Here is a 21,182-nt window from a genome sequence, read left to right as displayed (position 1 = left end):
GGAACAACTCTCCTTTATGTTGCCAATCCAGGTCTATCTGGGACACCTCTATTTTCGCAGCCTGATCTACCTGCTTGTTATTACGATGTTCTTCATTAGCCCGGCTCTTGGGAATGTGAGCATCTACATGACGGACCTTCACAGATAGCTTCTCTACTCGAGCGGCAATGTCTTTCCACTCCTCAGCAGCCCAGATTGGTTTTCCTCTGCGCTGCCATTTTGCCTTATTCCACCTTTCCAGCCAACCCCACAGAGCATTGGCTACCATCCATGAATCAGTGTAAAGGTAGAGCTTTGGCCACTTCTCTCTTTCAGCAATGTCCAGAGCTAATTGAACGGCTTTGAGTTCAGCAAATTGGCTCGATCCACCTTCTCCTTCCGTAGCCTGTGCAACTTGTCGTGTGGGGCTCCATACAGCGGCTTTCCATTTCCGGCTAGCGCCTACAATTCGGCAGGAACCATCAGTGAAGAGGGCATATTGTCTTTCACTCTCTGGTAGCTCGTTATACGGTGGGGCTTCTTCGGCACGCGTCACCTGCTCCTCTTCTTCTTCAGAAGATAACCCAAAAGTCTCACCTTCTGGCCAGTTCGTAATTATTTCCAAGATCCCAGGGCGACTTGGGTTTCCAATTCGGGCGCGCTGCGTGATGAGGGCGATCCATTTGCTCCAAGTAGCATCGGTGGCGTGATGCGTGGAGGGAACCTTTCCTTTGAACATCCACCCCAGCACCGGTAGTCGAGGTGCCAGGAGGAGTTGTGCCTCAGTTCCAATTACCTCTGAGGCAGCTTGGACTCCTTCATAAGCTGCCAAGATTTCTTTCTCTGTGGGAGTGTAGTTGGCTTCGGACCCTCTGTAGCTTCGGCTCCAGAATCCCAGCGGTCGGCCCCGAGTCTCACCAGGCACCTTCTGCCAGAGGCTCCAGGACAGACCATTGTTCCCGGCTGCAGAGTAGAGCACGTTCTTCACCTCTGGTCCTGTCCTGACTGGGCCAAGGGCTACGGCGTGAGCGATTTCCTGCTTGATCTGGGCAAAGGCTTGCTGTTGTTCTGGGCCCCAGTGGAAATCGTTCTTCTTGCGGGTAACCAGGTAGAGGGGGCTCACAATCTGGCTGTACTCAGGAATGTGCATCCTCCAGAAACCTATGGCGCCTAGGAAAGCTTGTGTTTCCTTCTTGTTGGTTGGTGGAGACATCGCAGTGATCTTATTGATGACCTCAGTGGGAATCTGACGCCGTCCATCTTGCCACTTCACTCCCAGGAACTGGATCTCTCGGGCAGGCCCCTTGACTTTGCTCTTCTTGATGGCGAAACCAGCTTTTAGGAGAATTTGGATTATTCTCTCTCCTTTCTCAAACACTTCTGTTGCGGTGTTCCCCCACACAATGATGTCATCAATGTACTGCAGATGTTCTGGGGCCTCACCCTTTTCCAGTGCAGCCTGGATCAGTCCATGGCAGATGGTGGGACTGTGCTTCCACCCCTGGGGCAGTCGGTTCCAGGTGTACTGCACACCCCTCCAGGTGAAAGCAAACTGGGGCCTGCACTCTGCTGCCAGAGGAATGGAGAAAAATGCATTGGCAATGTCAATAGTGGCATACCACTTTGCTGCTTTGGACTCCAGCTCATACTGGAGCTCCAACATGTCCGGCACAGCAGCGCTCAGTGGTGGAGTCACTTCATTCAAGCCACGATAGTCCACAGTCAATCTCCATTCCCCATCAGACTTGCGCACAGGCCAAATGGGGCTGTTGAAGGGTGAGTGGGTCTTGCTGACCACCCCTTGGCTCTCCAGCTCACGAATCATCTTGTGGATGGGAATCACAGCGTCTCGATTTGTCCGATACTGCCGGCGGTGCACTGTTGAGGTGGCAATTGGCACTCGTTGCTCTTCCACTTTCAGGAGCCCAACTGCAGAAGGATTCTCAGACAGTCCGGACAGGGTGTTCAACTGCCTAATGCCCTCTGCCTCCACAGCAGCAATCCCAAACGCCCACCTGAGTCCCTTTGGGTCTTTGTAATAACCATTCCGGAGGAAGTCTATGCCCAGAATACATGGGGCCTCTGGACCGGTCACAATTGGATGCTTTTGCCACTCCTTCCCAGTCAGGCTCACCTCAGCTTCCAAAAGGGTCAACTGCTGTGATCCCCCAGTCACCCCAGCAATGGATACAGGTTCTGCCCCCACATGTCCCGATGGCATTAAAGTACACTGTGCCCCAGTATCAACCAATGCATCATATTTTTGTGGCTCTGATGTGCCAGGCCATCGGATCCACACCGTCCAGAAAACCCGGTTCTCCCGTGCCTCTTCCTGGCTAGAGGCAGGGCCCCTCTAGCCCTGGTTATCATTCTTTCCCTGGGCATACATACTAGAGGTACCTTCGAGGGGATCTGACATATCATCCTCCTGTCTGTAATACCTGGCAGCTCGGTCACGGGAGGCTGAGGCTACTTTCACCTTAGCGGAACCCCCTCGGTTAGTGCCTCCCTCCTTGAGTTCACGCACCCGCGCTGCCAGGACAGAAGTGGGTTTCCCATCCCACCTTCTCATGTCTTCCCCATGCTCACACAGGAAAAACCAGAGCTCAGCTCGTGGGGTGTACCCTCTCTCTCTAGCAGGGGGACGACGGGCTCTGACCTGGGGGCCTGTGACTCGCACTGGTGCCACACTGACCTTCCTCATCTCCTCCCTTATCTCCTTTATCTCCTCTTTGAGGTCCTGGACCACAGCAGAGACATGAGTTTTCAGTGGACCATTGACCATGCTATCATAATTCCTGAGCTTGTTGGCAACAGAGCCCACTGTTTCTCGGTTATTGTCAGCATCAATGGTTGCAATGAAGGTGGTGTATTGCGATGGCCCTAGCCTTGCCAGGTTCCACATCATCTGTCCTGTGCACCTGACCTTATCGGGGTCATTACCGTGCTGTCCATCCCTCCCAAAGAGTACCTCTAATACTGCCACTTCTCTTAGCTGTTGGATCCCTTCCTCAAGTGTCTTCCACTGCATTCTATGATGGTACTCCTGCATTCTCTCTTTGTGAATGAACCTTTCTCTCACACTCATTAAGAGCCGGTCCCAGAGAGAAAGGGGTCCTGGCTCCCTCACAAATATCTGGTTCACACCTGGGTCCTGGGTCAACGATCCCAGATACCTTGCCTCACCACTATCCAGTTGCACACTTGTGCCCATGAGGTCCCAAACCCGAAGCAGCCAGGTGGTATAAGGCTCACGCCCCCTTCGCACAATGTCGTCTCGCATACCACGGAGACTGTCGTACGACAGGGACTCAATGATGATTTCTGGCTCTGGCTCCCCTGCTGGTTGTGAGGGCCCTGGTTCCCCATCATCATTAACTGGTCGTACTGATTTGGTCTTACACTTCCTCCTTTGCACAGGGGCGACTGCTGCTGGCTGTACTTGTCCTTGGGGTTCAGCTGAAACCTGGGCGGTTGTAACATCCGTGGGTTCCACTGCTGCACCGTCAGACTCACCCTTTTTGGGGCAGGGAGAGGTTTTTTCACTAGCTGAGGGGGTGTATTCCCTTAGCAATTGGCATATCCCCTGGTGCACCTGGCCCATCTCCTGGCGCATCTCCTGCATCCCTTTCGCCAGTACCCCCACCCATTTCGGGTAGTCCATTTCTGAGGTGGGCTGTTGGGCGGTATCTGGCTGTGGGGCAGGGTCTCTAGTGTCTGGGGCTGTGTCAGGCTCTGGGGCTGAATCAGGCTCTGGGGTAGGATCTCTAGTGTCTGGGGCCGTGTCAGGTTCCGGGGCAGGATCAGGCTCTGGGGTAGGAACTCTACTCTCTGGGGCCATGTCAGGTTCTGGGGCAGGGTCAGGCTCTGGGGCAGGATCTCTAGTCTCTGGGGCTGGTGTCTGGGTAGTTATCCAAGCCAATCTCAACTTATCCTTGAATGCTAAATAGAGTAGGCCTACCAGCAGCAGGTGGTTAGTATTCAGAAGGAATCTAAACCCTTCAAAAATTGATGGGGTGGGTCCAAATAACTGGTTGAGGGGTTGGGGGAAAACTTCCCCTGGTGTCATTTCCTCACAGAAGGTACCATTGTTAACATAACCCCAAAAACATGCGCTCAGTGTGTGATAGCCATTTATCCACGTGCCCACATTCCGGAGGAAGTTAAAAACCCATGAATTCCTCACCTTCTCGACCCACAGCACAAGCTGGATAACAGCAATGGTAGCCTTAGTGAGAGGACCCATATTCAAGTAGGGAGCTGCAAAGGGGAAGAATATAGCCACGGCCACATGCCACCCGAACCAGGGCAAAGTAGACCACATAGTGCTGCCTACCAAGGTTCCTATATCCAACACACCGAATTAAGTTATCCAGGAACTGTTATTCCTTTTTCACCTCTCTCTCTTAATGCCCTCAGGCCCCACGTTGGGCGCCAAGATCTGTCTCGGTTTGAAAGACAGGTGTCTGCTAAGGAAGGCAGAAGCCTCCCTTGGAGTGGCAGATATAACCCCTTTCCCTCTGAGTTATTATAATTTTGAAATCAAGGGTCTTTAGGCAAAGATGTGGGAAAATAGGAATAACAGTTCTTTACTATATATATATATATATATATATATATAACTAGTCAAACAAAACAACAACAACTATGGCAGTAACAGCAAACACAAACCCAGTCCCAGCCTTCTCGGCTGTCAGGCTATTTCCCCTCGGGTGCAGTTCCGCTTGCAGCCGACAGGGATCGCTGGCGGCTCCCGGTGAGCAGGGCAGGTGCGATGGTTCCCCCGCGGCTGCAGGGGGCGCTCCGGAGCGAGCTCGGGGAACACGCGGCTGCTCTGGCGCCCTGGGATCCCGGGGAAGGGTGGAACAAAGGAGCTTCACAAACCGGTGGGCAGCTGGTCCCGGTTCCCGGAAACAGCAGGCTGGACTGGTAGGCTGGAGCGGCAGGCACAAACACAAATCCCGGGTGGCAGACGAGATGTATCCAAAAGGGGAACCCCCCGGGGCTCCAGGCAGGCAGGGCAAGCACGGCTACAGCGTAGCGAAGGCTCGAAGCAGCAGCGGGGTGGGCGGCCACAGCCCCAGCCTCCAGCAGGGCAGGGAAAGCAGCCCTGGGATCCCCGGTGTTGTTCCCAGCAGAAAGGAAAGACGCCGAAAACGGGAACCAGCAGCTCCTCTCTCCGCGGCTTCTCCCTCCAGACGCTGAGAGCGAACTGAACTGCCCGCCAGGTGAAAACAAAAGCCTGGCCGGGCCCTTTTGTCTTTTCTTAAGTATGGCTATCTCCTCTCAAGTATGGCCATTTATCTCCTAGCAACATGCTATGGGAAAAAATTCCTTTAACAGAAAAAAAACTAGGACTAAACTAAAACCCCAACACTTTCTGACCCTAATTTTATGTCCTTTCCTGTGAAATCTGTAATCATGCCAATATGCCAAGGTGTTTTTAGTGCTAACAAATAGATTTGTTTCAGATATTTAGAGTTCAAGCAGTGGGTCCAGCTCTCCATCAGCCTCAGTGTGGGTCCAACCAGCACTCAGTTAATGTCATAATATCATAATATCATAGTATCATCTTTGAAGAAGTTATTGAATGTTTTTAACTGCTCCCAGGCTCTTCCTCACATTGTCAAGGACTTTTAGTGTCCTCTGGGTTTTTTTTGCTTTAGATAGTTTTAAAGACACGCAAATGACAGGCTCCTGTCTAGAGGAATTTAGGAAGGAATCTAATTAAATCTCTTGCTGTTCTGTACCACAAGTAATGGTAAATAATAATAATGTCTCTTGACACATTGCAGTGGCACTTTATCTCCAAAGCACTTTGCAAATCTAAATAAAATATTACCAAAATTACATTATATTACCAAATAAAATATTCATAAAACATTTTCTCCTTTAATTTTCTCCTTTTAGCTGCTCCATGCTCAGGCAGCGTTGGCCCAGGCTGGCTTTTCCACGGGACACACGGGGGGTTGTTGCCTCCCCGTGTCCCCCTTCCTTTGTCACAGGGCAGGCAGAGCTGGTGTCACCCTGGCCTGGGAACCTCTGTCTGCTCCTGCTGAAGTCAGCCATGGCAAACGGAGTCATTTAGCAGAATAAAAGCTAAAAGCCACTGGCAGAAAAGCGGCGTCCCCGTGCCAAACCGCGCTGCTTTGGGGGCTGCAGGGCTGCTCAGGAGGGGGAGCAGCTCCAGACGTGCTCAGGACTCGATGTGTTCAAGGGCAGGGCTGCAGTGCCTGCTCGGGGTCGTGTTTACGTGGGAGCCAAGGCGTGGAGGATCTTGTGTTTACTGGAATTAGCCTTTGATTCCCAGCCTCTGGCCTTCGAGTGCGTGTAAGCGTAAGAAATGCATTGGATTTGGATTTACTTGGATCAGCACCTTTACAGGCTCTGTTGTACAGCTGTGAGCTCCTGCTGGAGCCCAGCGTTGCTCTGGTGGAACTGGGTGGGTTCTTGCTGCGGGACACCCAGGTCCGGACGCTGGGACAGGGGCGGGCAGAGGCCGTGGCCCCCGCTCCTGCCCAGGGTGGCACTGGGGACACGGTGCCAGCACCGCTGTGGCCCCGAGCACGGGGCCCTTCCCTCCGTGGGACCCTCACAGGGACCTAAAAAACCCCGGAAAGCTCCTGCCTTTCCCGGGCTGAGCTGGGAGCGGCCTGCTGAGGGGATCTCTGGGAATGGCCGGGAATGGGGACACACGGAGGGAGGGTCACACACAGTGTCACTCACAGTGTCACACACACACAGTGTCACACACACAGTGTCACACACACACACACACACAGAGTGTCACACACACACACAGAATGTTACACACACACAGTGACACACACACAGTGTCACACACACACACACACACACACACAGTGACACACACACAGTGTCACACACACACACAGTGTCACACACGCACACACAGTGTCACACACACACAGTGTCACACAGACACACACAGTGTCACACACACACACACAGTGTCACACACACACACACAGTGACACACACACACAGTGTCACACACACACACACAGTGTCACACACACACACACAGTGTCACACACGCACACACAGTGACACACACACACACAGTGTCACACAGACACACACAGTGTCACACACACACACAGTGTCACACACACACACACACAGTGTCACACACACACACAGTGTCACACACACACACACACAGTGTCACACACACACACACACACACAGTGTCACACACACACACACAGTGTTACACACACACTGTTACACACACACAGTGACACACACACACAGTGTCACACACACACACAGTGTCACACACACACACACAGTGTCACACACACACACACAGTGTCACACACAGTGTCACACACACACACACACACACAGTGTCACACACAGTGTCACACACACAGTGTCACTCACACACACACAGTGTCACACAGTGTCACACACACACACACAGTGTTACACACACACACAGAGTGTTACACACACACACAGTGACACACACACACACAGAGTCACACACACACACACACACACAGTGTCACACACAGTGTCACACACACACAGAGTGTCACTCACACACACACAGTGTCACACAGTGTCACACACACACACACACACACACACAGTGTCACACACACACAGTGTCACACACACACACACACACAGTGTCACACACACACAGTGTCACACACACAGTGTCACACACACAGTGTCACACACACACACACACAGTGTCACACACAGTGTCACACACAGTGTCACACACACACAGTGTCACACACACACACACACACACAGTGTCACTCACACAGTGTCACACGGCCCTGAGCTCACAGGGGCCACACCCCGGGGCCACAGTGGCGTTTGGAGCTCCAGGGCCTGTCTGGAAGTAATATTCAGATTTGTTATCTTAATCATTGCTCATATTCATTTTTATTCATATGTATTTATGTGTTTATATACATATATATTTATATTCATATTCACATGTTGGTGTGTATATAAATTAAAAATATATAGAATAATACATAATTTATAATTTACATATATTTATAAATATATAAAAATTATATAATGTATAAAAATATGATATAAACCACATGAAAATATATAAACTATACAGTATGAAATATATATTACAATATATGTTAGATAATATAACGTGCATGAAAACATAAAATATAAAGTATAGATAATATAGATAATATATATGCTATGTAATATATGCTATATACTTATATATTACATTTATTTATAACATATATAATACAAATTTTGCAATATATTATTATGGAATATATTATCATTTCACTTATTGTTTAAATTATAATTAAATTAATGTGATTAATGATATGATGAATTAGAAGTAATATTTAAAATTCACCCCTAGTCAGAGGCTTGGACATGTTTCAAGCTCCAAGGAATCCCCCCTGCTCTTCTAAACCCAAATTCTGAGCGATTGTTGAACCCACTGATGATTTGTACTGGTGGCTGTTCCTTGTTTAATGATGTAAAACAAACCCCAAACCCCACAAAAGCCATTTTTCCTCTCATTCTTTCTCAATCACTTTATTATTATTATTATTAGAGTTTTTGGAGTTGGATCTCTGCCCGCCTTGCTGTGAGCTCCCAGCCTGCCGGGCACCTCCAGGCTGCTGCTTTTACAGACCAGGGTCATGTTTTTAATGAATTCTTCCCTTCTGCTCCCTCTGTGCCTTACCATTGGGGTTGTTTTTATTAACTGCAGTTTTGCACTGAATTAAGGGTTGTAGTCAGGGGTATTTTGTGATGAATTTCCTCTCCCGAGCTCCAGGCTTGCAGGTGTTGCAGCCTAAGTGAAGGTAAAAATACTGAAAGCACGAAGAGATGTATTGGCAGGAGAGCAGAGAATGTTGTACTGGGGTGAGAGAAGGAGTCACTGTAAATATTTCTGTGTTTCTTTCCAGAGGAAACTGGAACCAGTTTAAAACTCTAATGTTGTCCACAGAAGAGCTGACAAATTCAGTCCTTCTTAAAATGAAAATAAAGCTAAAAGTCATTAGTCTGGGTATTATTTTTGAGCCTTTCCACTGAGTTTGTCCTGTTTAAAGCTTCAGGACCTATGGTTTTGTTTCTTTTGTACAACTGGAGCACTTCCATGTGAGTCCTTTCTTGCTCTTACACGTGCATCAGGACACAGAAATCCCCATTATTCTGTGGCTTGTATTTGAAGAGCTGGATCAAACCAGCAAAAAATGAATATTATGGTCTGGTTTGGCTGCCAGTCCTTCTTACCTGGGGATGTCACATCCCAGTGTCACATGGTGCAGCGATCCATTTAAAATATTTTAACGTTTGGCTTTTGACTGGGTGGTTTTCTTCTCCCGTGTCAGTATTCCCAGGAGAAATCATGGATGAGGAGATGTCCTACAAAGAGTTCCTGGATCGCAACGACTCCTGGACAGCAGAGGAGAGGGACCTGTGCTTCAAACCCATGGACATGGCTGGTAGGATGGCTCAGGGGCCTGGAGCATCCCTGATTTCAGCAGCTGGGGAACCTCCTGGATTCCTGGCTGGAGTTCATTCTCATCCATTCTTGGCTCCATCGCTGTGGGGGCTTCTGCTCCCCTGCCTTTGACACCCCTGGGTTCTCTGGGCTCGGGGCCGGGCCCAGCCCTGCTCAGTGGCTTCATTTGGGATCTGGGTGGGGGTGTGGAGTGAACCCTCTGTGAACCATGGCCAGCACTGAGCTGGGTGGGATGTGGATCTGCTGGAGGGCAGGAAGGCTCCACAGGGGGATCTGGACAGGCTGGATCCGTGGGCTGAGGCCAGCAGGGTGAGGTCAGGCTGGCCAAGAGCCCGGTCCTGCCCTCAGTGCTCTGTAACCTCATGGAGTGCTCCAGGCTGGGGCAGAGGGGCTGGAAACCTGGGAAAGGCCCTGGGGGTGCTGTGCCAGTGGCTGGACACGAGCCCAGCTGTGCCCAGGTGGGCAAGAGGCCGATGGCCCCTGGGCTGTGCCAGCCCCAGTGTGGGCAGAGCCCCAGGGCAGGGACTGTCCCCTGTGCTGGCCCTGCTGAGGGACCCCCTGGAATCCTGGGGGCAGCTCTGGGCCCCTCCTGACAGGAGAGACCCTGAGGGCTGGAGCGTGTCCAGGGCAGGGAACGGAGCTGGGAAGGGGCTGGAGCCCCAGGAGCGGCTGAGGGAGCTGGGAAAGGGGCTCAGCCTGGAGCAAAGGAGGCTCAGGGGGGACCTTGTGGCTCTGCACAAGTCCCTGACAGGAGGGGGCAGCCGGGGGGGTCGGGCTCTGCTCCCAGGGAACAGGGACAGGAGGAGAGGGAATGGCCTCAGGCTGGGCCAGGGCAGGCTCAGGGTGGATTTTGGGAACATTTCTTCACTGAAAGAGTGGTTAAGTGTTGGAAGGGGCTGCCCAGGGCAGGGGTGGAGTCCCTGTCCCTGGTAGTGTCCAAAACCCAAGCAGACACAGCATTTTGTGATGTCTTTTGGGGGTATTTGGTCAAAGGTTGGAGCTGATGATCTTGGAGGTCTTTTCCAACCGCAATAATTCTGGGATTCTACACCAGGAGCAGTTTGGGGGACTCCCACAGCTGAGCTGCTGTGAGAACTGTGGGTCTCATGCAAACCTCCCCATACCCATCCCTCTGGACTGCAGCGTCCCCAGGCTCCGGGCAGTGCCCATCCCTCTGTCACACCCTGCCCTGCAGTGCAGCTCAGGCTGTCCCCGCAGCCTCTGCAGCTGCTGATGCTCCTGAAAATGAGCTGGACCTTGTGGAACCCAACCCCACAAACTGATACACTTTCACCCAGCAGCTTCCCCTCAATTTGCTCACATTTTTCCCCTCTTTCTTTGAAATGAAATTGCTTGCTGGCTCCAGGAGCACGGGAAATGGGTGTCCTGCCCAGCTTATCCCAGGCAATCAACCTGGAAAGATACAGGATGGAATTTCTCTTTTTAATATATTTTTGAGTACTGTAGGCCTGCTTAGTGCATGATTTTCTTCCTGTCTGAATCTCTGTAAGAGATTCTGTGAAGAACTGATACATTTTTACAAGGGTAGGGAATGATTCAGGGAAGAACTGGAAGAGCCACAGGTTTGTTGGGTTTTCCCTCCTGTTGCCATGTGGGTGCAGGAATGGGACATTGATGTCATTGTGCTCAAGAGCCAGATGTCAAATTCATTAATTAGGAACAATTTACATACCTGACTCATCACCCAGTGTTCTTTTGGCCTGAATAATGTGAATTTTTTTGTTTATTTGCTGCATGAAACCACATTTCTTTAGGTTTCATGTCTTTGGAGTGTCTTGCACACCTGTACAGGCTCCACATAAAGTTCAGGATCAAAGTGTTCCCTGTGTTGATATAAATGAGATTGCTTAGAGTTCCCATAATGGAGCAGAGGGATCAGAGGGCACAGAGCAGCTTTAAGGACTTGTCAATGGGAGAAAAATGGGAACATCAGACTCTCAGAGGAGTCTGTGGGTTTATTCAATATTTAAATAATTTCCATCCACTCTTTGGAAAACGGGAGGATGATTTCCCTCCCAAGGAGAGGATTCTCTGGCCAGTGGTGTAAAGGATCCCCTGACCACCATCCCTGTAACAATCCTTGTTCCTTGGGGAGACACAGGAGAAATTCCAGCCCTCCCACTTCTCTCCTTTTCCCTCTGGAGCAGAGATGGGGTTTGCCCAGAGATCTGTTGCCCATTTTTTCCCCATCATCCAACTGCTGGGCAAGGAGGGAACATCAGCAGGATCTCTTTTAGTTTTAAACTTGTTTCGGTCATGATCTTTTTTTTCTTTTCCCCTTGTTTTTGGGGTTGGTTTTTTAATTGGGAAGAAGGCAGTTGTTCAGGCCTGGCAATACTGTTCTAAACAGCTTGAAATCGAAGTACTCTGCTCGTTGCTCCGAGGCAAGATGTTGTCTTGGCATCTCAAATAACCTGACAGGTTTATGAAGGAATTCACTCAACTCACCTGATCTTGACATCCCAGCACACTGTGGGCATGGGAGCACCTCAGGCTGGGCTGTCAGCCCTGCAGGGAGCACATCTGGCATGAAAATGAGCCACAGCCCTCAATCAAATCCCTCTGAACTGGGTTTAACTGGAGGAAATCCGAGTGTCTGGAAATAGGGTGTTCACCTGGAGAAGGCTCCAGGGAGAGCTCAGAGCCCCTTGCAGGGCCTAAAGGGGCTCCAGGAGAGCTGCAGAGGGACTGGGGACAAGGCCTGGAGGGACAGGACCCAGGGAATGGCTTCCCAGTGCCAGAGGGCAGGGATGGCAGGGACCTTAAAGCTCATCCCATTCCACCCCTGCCACGGGCAGGGACATCTTCCACTATCCCAGGTTGTTCCAAGCCCCATCCAGCCTGGCCTTGGACACTGCCAGGGATGGGACAGTCTGCCTGGGACACTGGGAAATGTTTTAGTTTCCCAGTAACTTGGTTAAAACACCAGTCCATCACCCCGGTTCATACTGGGATGCAGTTCCTGGCTGCGAGAGCTCGGAGGTCCCACACCTTTCCCTGCTCTGGGCTGAGCTGAGCCCTTGTCCTGACTCAGGTTCCCGGGATGTGTCCATCAGGGCAGAAGCAGATGATTCCTCCTGGAGGGGAGGGCACAGTTTCTCCAGGATCAGGCGTGATGCCCTTTCCCCAGGAATCAGCCTGAGCAGCTGAGTGTTACTGTTGGGTGTAAATTCTCATTGGGAAGGTGTTTGCTCCTGGTAAATGATCCCAAAAGCAGCTTTTCCTCGGAAGTGCAGCCTTGGGATCTGGTGCATCTTCATCCTCTTGTTTCAATAACGTTCTTGTCCCCTGTGTGGTGACACTGCCTGGTTGTGTCCCTGCCAGACCCCTTCAGCATCCACAGAGGGGAGAACCTGCCGGATTTGTCCTTCCCTACGGACATGAAGAACGTGCCGCTGTTCCCGGGCCACGCCGATGCTTCCAGGGACATCCTTGGTGAGCTCCTGCTGCACATCCCTGCCCAGCTGGCAGCTGGGGAGTTTCCTCTCTTGCCTTTCATGTACTGGAAATTAAGGTTGTACATTCACAAGGCTTTTTTCCTGCTCTTGTTGTCATGGCTAAAACCCGGATACTCAGGAACTGTTTCCACAAAGTGCTCTTCAGGATTTGAAATCTTGGATTATTGTATTAATATTGGATTATTCAGGGATTGCCAGCAGGAATTCATGGGAGCAGAAGCAGAAGGCCAAAGGAAATGATTTGCCTGTGTTTACTCTCTTACACCTTGTCAGGAAGTTCTGTAAAATACAGAATCGCTGCTTTGTGAGGCAGAGCTAACATTTGATGCAGATTTATCTCAGCTGCTGCTGAGCAGAACAGTCCAAGTGTGGTAGGACTTGAAATTTAGGAGAGGAGTCATTAGGGCTGGTGATTAACAAAAGGTTTTTTATTTCCTTAGCTCCACATGGATCCATGATGGGACCTGAACAGCCTTTCCTGGGGTCCCTGTATTCCCCTGCAGAGGCTCTGGACCCATCAGCCTTCATTGGCCTGGAGTCAGGCACAGAATTCCTGCCAGGAAAAGCAGGTGAGAAGCAAATGTTTTCTCTTACTGGCCAGGTTTGGAGGGTTTGAAGCTGGAAAATCCCAGTTTATGAGTTCTAAAGAATCTTGGTGGGGAGTTGATACATAAAACGAGTCAAGATTAGAAAGTTTCCTGTTGGCATTGACAGCTCTTGGTTCAGGGGGAATGTTCTGGTGTGAGGCCCTGGCACAGGGTGCCCAGAGCAGCTGTGGTTGCCCCTGGATCCCTGGCAGTGCCCAAGGTGGGACGGGGCTGGGAGCAGCCTGGGGTAGCAGAAGATGTCCCTGCCCATGAGATGAGCTTTAAGATCCCTTCCAACCCAGACAAGTCTGGAATTACATTAGGAGATCACAGGATGGTTGAGGTTGGAAGGGAATTTTCCCAAACCCCCTGCTCAGGCAGGGCCACCCAGAGCCACTTGCCACAGGAGAACTGAGGAAAGAAACTCCACTTTTGGGTCCTGGGGTCAGTGCAGGGTATAACTCTTGTCTGATGGGAGCTTTCACTCCCAATAATTGTGGAAGACCAGGATGTTCTGGTGCCTCTTAGAGGGAACTGAAAAGTTCCCTGAGGATGAACTCCCAAACCAGCAGAGTCAGGACCTTCCAGTGGGGAAGTGAAAGCCCTGTGGGGTCAGGCTGGACTCAGTGTGTTTGTTTCCCACAGCACCTGAAGAATACTGGATGGGAGCTCAGCAGGATATGAAGGGACCAGATACCTCTTTCTTTGTTGAGCCACCAGGTAAAAACAGTTTTGGGTTGATCTGCAGGAAGTGTTGGTAGAGAGCTCCTGAGCAGCAGAACCAGCTCCTCTCCTCGTCTGCCTCCTCAAGGGACACGAGGCTGTGACAGAGCCACTGGGACCTGAGCAAGGACAGCACTGTTTCTGCTGCTCACACCAGTTCAGAATGGAAATCTTTGAGGGGTGGGAATGGCTTCAAACTGAAAAAGAGTTGGGCTAGATGGGATATTGGGAAGGAATTCCTCCCTGTGAGAGTAGCACAGGGTGCCCAGAGCAGCTGTGGCTGCCCCTGGATCCCTGGCAGTGCCCAAGGCCAGGCTGGACACTGGGGCTGGGAGCAGCCTGGGACAGTGGGAGGTGTCCCTGCCCATGGCAGGGGTGGCACTGGGTGATCCTTAAGGTCCCTTCCCACCCAAACCTTTCTGGGATTTTACAATTATCTTTAGATTCTGGTCACAGTTAAATCTTTGAAGCTCCACTGGGACGTTATCCCATTGGGAATTAATGTGTATTATAAAACATGGGATCTTTATTTCTATGAAGAAGCTGAGAACAGTTTAACCCTGCTCCAGGCTAGAAAATGTTTCTGGAGCTGGGGGTGGGACTGGGAGGGTTTGTAACACAACACTCCCCAACTTTGCCACTTCTCCTGGGATTCAGGAGTTTTCCTGGGTGCTGCACACATGACTTCCCTGAGAGTGGGCAATAAAAGCTGATTCTCTCTGAGCTGCTGGGGAAGCTGAGGGGGAGTTCCCTCCCCAGGGTGGCTGAGGTGATGCCTTAAGAGGCCTCCTAGACACAGAGACTGGAGAGGAGTAAAAGAATAAAATAGGTATTTATTTGAAAGGCCTTCAAAGGTACCCCTTGGGAGCCATAGGCTACTGCCAAAAATGGACCCCGAGATGGACAGCAGGTCACGAGTCCTTCACACCTTTATAGGTTTGGTTCGTTTGCATAGCAGGGTTCATTCTCCAATTAAAGCTTCAGTTGAATTATGTCATTTCCCCTCCCATGGCCCCCCTTAGAGGCTCTTTGGATTCTACTTTTTGGGCCTGGGACAGTCTGGGTGACCTTGGAGAGCAGGCCCGGAGAGGCTTTGTTGTGTCTGCCCAGCAGAAATGAGCAGGAATTAGCAAGTGACAAGAAACCTCAGAGTCACACTCTAAGCAGTACAGAATCAGGCAAATACAAAAGTTAAAACCCAGGCATCAGAGACACCACCTCGGGAGTGTCCCCCACATGCCAGCAGCTCCAGGGAGGTGTGCCCAGGCCTTTCCAGGTGCTCATTCCAGCCCTCTCTGTTCCCAGTGCCCCCTGCAGCCACAGAAGCCATAAGGACGAGCCTGCCCGAGAGCCCGACGGCCGCAGCGCCTGGAAACGCTCCTGCTGCAGCCACAGCATTGCCAGCAGAGGCTGCAGCCACTGAGGGACCAAAGGGGGCAGCCCCAGGTAAATCCCTGCAGCCTGAAGGGGGGTGGGAAACACGGAATTGCCTCTCCTGAGGGAAGCACAGCAAGGTGTCAACAGATCCTGCTGTGCCTGCAGGTGTGGGGCGCCTGAGGGAGAAGCAGCAAATCTGCTCAGGTGTGTCCCAGTCCAGGAGCTGATTCCATGAATCTTCACTGTCTCCAAGTTTTAGCTCCAGGAAAATCCTAAGGATGTGGTTACAGCATAGAGCCAGGGAATGGTTTAGGCTGGAAAAACCCTCTGAGATCACCGAGTCCAGCCCTTCCCCAGCAGTGCCAAGGCCACCCCTGACCCATGGCCCCAAGTGTCAGATCTGTACACAAGTACCTTTGAACCTGTCCTTTTGAAAGACTCTATTTAAAAAAAAAAAACATTTTTAACATATTTATACCCAGACTCCTAGTGCCAGTCATTGTCCAGTTTCCTCAGGCTTTATCCCACTCATTTCCATAATTCTCCAAGGACCATCCATACTGCTTTTAATATCTATTTATTTACAGTCTTATTCATGTGTAAAATCACAATCTTTACGTTTTCTTTTGGAGAAGACCATGAAATCATCACTTAAAAAACCCACAACAAAGTCAGACCCAAATGAGGACTGGTGCATGATGCATCCTTTTGGTTTAGGTTCACTAAAATATTTGTTTTATCTAAATGGATCCTTAAGTACCATTTTAAAAGGGACCTTTGCCATTTTCCTATTTCTTTCTGACTTCAGTTTAAGTCCCTAATTTAGATTTAATACATTTTCCATTGGTTGGGGAGGATATTTTTAGATGTGACTCAAAAAATCAGTAGAAATGTTATTTTTTGGTCATCAGCAATAGATGGGAGATGTTCAGGGCACTGTGCTGCAGGACACAGAGGGTGGGCAGAGCTTGGGGCTGTCGAGATGAGGAGCTGCAGAAGAGAAATCCAGTGCTCCTGGCACTGATAATTTGGAAAAGCTTGCCTCTGGACAGCTGAAACATTAAACAAAACCTGACTGAATAAAACCTCCTTGAAGGGGATTTTAGGCAAATAGGAGCTTAAAAGCAGAGGTTTGATTGTGCTGTGAAGTGACAAATGTTGGTTTGGAACTACCAGCTCAGTGTTAGGAGATAACGTGTGAAAAATGAACTAGGCCAGTTTGAAGGAATAGAGGGAATTTGGAATTTGTGGGAGGATTTTTGTGTCAGGAGTGCCAGAGCTCCAGCTCGAGCACCAAAGGCCCCCCACCAGCACAAACCATGTTTACAGTGAAGTGTGTGGCTTTGCAGTGTGTCAGGACTTTCCCTGCTCATGGAAAACCTGCTGGGCTCGCTTGCACAGGTGATTCTGCATTTTCTGTGTCCTGCAGTAGAGGGAAAAACAGATTTCCCAGGGAAGCTGAGGCTGCCCCATCCCTGGAAGTGTCCCAGGCCAGGATGGAGCAACCTGGGATAGTGGGAGGTGTCCCTGCCCCTGACAAGGGAGTGCAGCTGGAACTGGGACATCTTTAAGGTCCCTTCCAACCCAAACCATGCTGGGACTCCGTGAAAGCCGCTCGCTGTGATTCCTGTCTGGGTTCTGCTGGAATGTGCTCCTGGCAGCCAATCCAGCAGCTCTGGCCCTTTGCCAGCTGTGTGGCATCAGGGGGGTTTTGGACAGAAACAATCCATCCTTGGCTGCTGTGGGCTGGGAGCAGATGGGAGCCCTGCTGCAGTGAGGGATGCAAACAGGGCACGTGGGGCTGCAGGAGGAAAAGCTCTTGGATGCATCCAGGAGTGACCCAAGGACTGGAACAACGGGAGTGCACTGCTGGCAGCAGGGAGGAAGTGGTGCTGAGAGACAAGAGGAGACACAGGGAGTGAACCCTGTGTCCTCCCCAGCCATAAACCAGCAGCTCAGGTGTTTCTGTTGTGTTTTTCCCTGATTTGTGTGCCTGTGTTCCCGGGCAGGTGCAGCCTCTGTTCCCGCCCCCGACGCCGCGTCCCTTCCCACAGAAAAGGCCGGGGCTGTCCACGCCGGAGACACCAAACCTCCCCAAGCTCCAGAGGCTGGAGTTGCTCCTTCAGCAGCAGCCAACCCTTTCCAGGCCACAGATGTGGGGTTTTCTCCTGCACCTGAAGCCAGCCCTCCCAAAGGCATCAATGACGTGTCCGCCCCGGGGACAGAGCTCGGCTTTGCCCCGGCAGCAGATGCTGGATCCCACCACGGGGTGGATTTGGGGTTTGCTCCAGCAGCAGATATGGAATCCCACCATGCCATGGATTTGGGGTTTGCTCCAGCAGGAGATATGGAATCCCAGCAGACCATAGATTTAGGGTTTGCTCCAGCAGCAGATATGGAATCCCACCAGACCATGGATTTGGGGTTTGCTCCAGCAGCAGATATGGAATCCCACCATGCCATGGATTTGGGGTTTGCTCCAGCAGCAGATATGGAATCCCACCATGCCACGGGTTTGGGGTTTGCCCCAGCAGCAGATATGGAATCCCACCATGCCATGGATTTGGGGTTCGCCCCAGCAGCAGATACAGAACCTCACCACACATTGGATTTGGGATTTGCTCCAGCAGTGGATGACAAAGCTCAGCACATTATGGGCTCTGGGTTTGGCCCAGCAGCAGATGCAGAGTTTGCCCCAGCACCAGAAGTCAACCATCACCATGCTCTGGATTCTGAGTTTGCTCCTGCGGCTCCAGCCAAGCCTCTGCCTGCTGTGGATCCTGGGAATGTGTCAGTGGAAGCTCAGCCTGTCCCTGCAGCTGCCCCCAGGATTGCTGTGTCTGAGGAGCTGCTGTCGTCCGAGGCTGCCCTTCAGCAAGACAAGTCCCCTGCAGGTGAGTGTGCCCAAATCCCAGAATCCCACTCACGGATAATTCAGGTTGTAAAAGGCCTCTGAGGTCATGGAGCCCAGCGTTGATTGGCTTTGGGTGAAGCACCTTGAGGAGAGCTCAGCTCTGCTCTCAGGACACATAGGAAATGCTTCACGGGGATTCTTCACTTACAGAACATAAAACTGGAGTTTTTTCATGATTTTTAAATTTTCATTGGGCATTCTTAGCAGTGCTGAGTGGTTTAAGGACAGCCATGGAGATGTGTTGGCTCATCCTGCTGGTGCTTGGCTTTGTGTCACCACCACCCTCAGCTCCCACTGGAACCTCCCAAATTCTGTAGGACACAGTGTTTGCCAACAGAGGTTCTTGAAAACAATTCCTGAAGAGACTAAAAGGCTTAGTTGATGATTTTGGGACCTTTCTTTTGGGGGGCTGTAGGTGTTGGAGTGCTGGGAAGGGCGTTTGGTTTTCCATGTGGAGGTTTGCTGTGCCGTGTGGATTTCTCCAGGGACTCCATCCCTCTGGAGAGAAAACTGCCCTCCAAAATTATATCCATTTTATATTTATATTACTAAAATGCAGCAAATAGTCCTGGGCAGAGGCAGGGTGGGTTGGCTGTGGATGGGGTTGGAGTGAGATTTTTTTCTTCTAATACTGTTCAGGTTAATGATGGGGATAAATTTCAAGAAAGAAGTTTTAACCAAAAAAAAACCCCACTAGAATGTAGTGACTGAGAGGCTCAGGTGGGTGAATGAAAGAGGAAGTGCAAGACAATACAGGAAGGTAGAAAAATCCTAAAAATCACGTTTCGAAAATGAGGAAACCCTTTAGTTCCTTGCGGAAGATCAAAACTGGTGAGGGAGTGATTTTTATCTTATTTCATCTGACCTAAATTTAAAACCAGGAATTTTTGCTCTTTACATTGCATTTGCAGAAGCAACAGCAAAGGTGGAAGCAGAATCCAAAGTCCCAGAAGTTTGTGTGGATCACTCAGAGAAGATGAAGGACAGGAAACCTCCCCCCAGCCCCCCGGACGAGCACCTTCCTGGGAAAACCAACCACCACCTGGAGCCAGCAGGTGGGAGATGCAGCCCTGAGCAGAGCTGGGCTCGTCCTGCCCCACACAGGCACTGCCCTGCTGCCCTCAGCAGAGGAGAGGCACCAAATTGGAATCCCAAGCAGGTTTTTAGTGTGTGCTGACACGGGGCTGTCATTCACAGAACTTGTCCTTTTCTTCCTCATGCACAGTTGTTGTACCAATGTCTGTCATCATTTTCCTTTCTATTTAAAATTTAAATAAAATTAATTACAGAGAGAGCTGCTCTCCCATGTAATTATGCCTTACAAATTAAAACTGGGTATAATTATGCAGAGTGAGGAATGTTTTGGTGTCTGTGTGAATGTATTGTAAGGTATAGATGAATACAAGATGATCAGCATTAGCCAGGGACTCCAGGCTGATAATGGAGTTCATTCTGGGTTTGAATTCCCAGTGGGAAGCTGGGATAATCTGAATTGGGTTGATTATAAAGAGGGAAAAAACCCAAACAAACCCTCACCCTGTGCTTAAGTCCTGAAACAGCCCCTGCTTCGTGTTCTACCCCACCTTGGCATGTGCAAAACATAACAGAGCTGCTGAAATGGGATTGTGAGGAGATGACACAGCCATGTCTCATAAACTGCATTCCTGTTAAACACAAAATTAAGCCCTTTCCAAGGGCTGGGGTTTGCTTGCAGCCTGCCTGTACTCCTGAGACCTGAAGCTTTCTGTTCCTGTGTTTCATGTTCCAGCTGAAGCAAAAGGAGCACTAGAAAATAAAGACCTTCCAGAAAAATCTGCTTCTGCTGAGGATGGTGAGACACAAAAGGAGGAGGCTGAGCACAACCACGTCCCATGTGTGGAACCTCAGGAAGGGAAAACCCCGCAGGAGCCCACAGGTAGGACATAAATCATTATACAAAATTCCATTTCCTCGTGGAAATCTCCTCTGGGAACTCTTGACCTTCTGCTCCTGGCTGTGGGGCCACCTGGGCAAGCAGAAATGTCTTTGTGTGGCTCTCAGAGTTCCTGGTGCTGGGCTCAGCCTTCCCCTCGGATCCCTGCCCTCTCCAAGGCTCCTTTCTCTCCATATTCAAACTAAAAGCCCAAATCCGTGTGCTCTGAGTGCTTTATCCCTGGGACTGGCTCACAGCTGTGCTGGAGGATTGCAGAGCTCCTCCTCTCTCTGCCATCAGCACTGCCTTTTATTTTGGTATTAAAAAGGACCATTAATTCTTATGAGGATATTCCCAGTGAGGCTCTCCTTCCCAGTCGAGCTGTGTCATTGCCAAAGGAAGATGTGATTTCCTCCTGCTCCACTGACCCAGCCTCCAGAGGAGCTGGTGCTGCTCACACTTGGTGTGGAGGAGGATTTGTGGGCCAGGGCTAAGTGACAAATGGCTGCTCCTCTCCTCAAACTCAGCTGAGGGATCCCCAGGGACACAGCAGGTGACCTTGGGACAGAGGTTCTGCCTCCCACTGCTTCCACCCTGGGTGCTGGGGAAACTTGGCTCTCCTGCCCCCATCTCTCTTCCCATCTTCCCACTAAACTTCTGTTTTCCCACTCTGGAAGGATGCCAGCTAGAGATATAAAAAGGCTCTCTC

At 50.6% G+C, this 21,182-nt stretch overlaps 1 protein-coding gene across 2 annotated transcripts in view; it reads left to right on the top strand.

Moving 5' to 3' along the window:
- Positions 1 to 21,182, top strand: part of MAP4 (microtubule associated protein 4) — a 156,751-nt gene that overhangs the window by 81,135 nt on the left and 54,434 nt on the right. For both annotated transcript variants that reach the window (XM_069006127.1, XM_069006128.1), the window contains 8 exons: positions 9,348 to 9,461; positions 12,827 to 12,937; positions 13,401 to 13,529; positions 14,193 to 14,267; positions 15,576 to 15,716; positions 17,657 to 18,541; positions 19,473 to 19,616; positions 20,330 to 20,476. In XM_069006127.1, the coding sequence (XP_068862228.1) occupies positions 9,348 to 9,461; positions 12,827 to 12,937; positions 13,401 to 13,529; positions 14,193 to 14,267; positions 15,576 to 15,716; positions 17,657 to 18,541; positions 19,473 to 19,616; positions 20,330 to 20,476 (1,746 nt within the window). The remainder of the gene's footprint in view (positions 1 to 9,347; positions 9,462 to 12,826; positions 12,938 to 13,400; positions 13,530 to 14,192; positions 14,268 to 15,575; positions 15,717 to 17,656; positions 18,542 to 19,472; positions 19,617 to 20,329; positions 20,477 to 21,182) is intronic.

Source organism: Aphelocoma coerulescens, chromosome 2 (assembly GCF_041296385.1).
Source record: "Aphelocoma coerulescens isolate FSJ_1873_10779 chromosome 2, UR_Acoe_1.0, whole genome shotgun sequence".
NCBI lineage: Eukaryota > Metazoa > Chordata > Aves > Passeriformes > Corvidae > Aphelocoma > Aphelocoma coerulescens.
The sequence above is the reverse complement of the archived record's forward strand: the minus strand, read 5'-3'. Positions and strand labels throughout refer to the sequence as shown.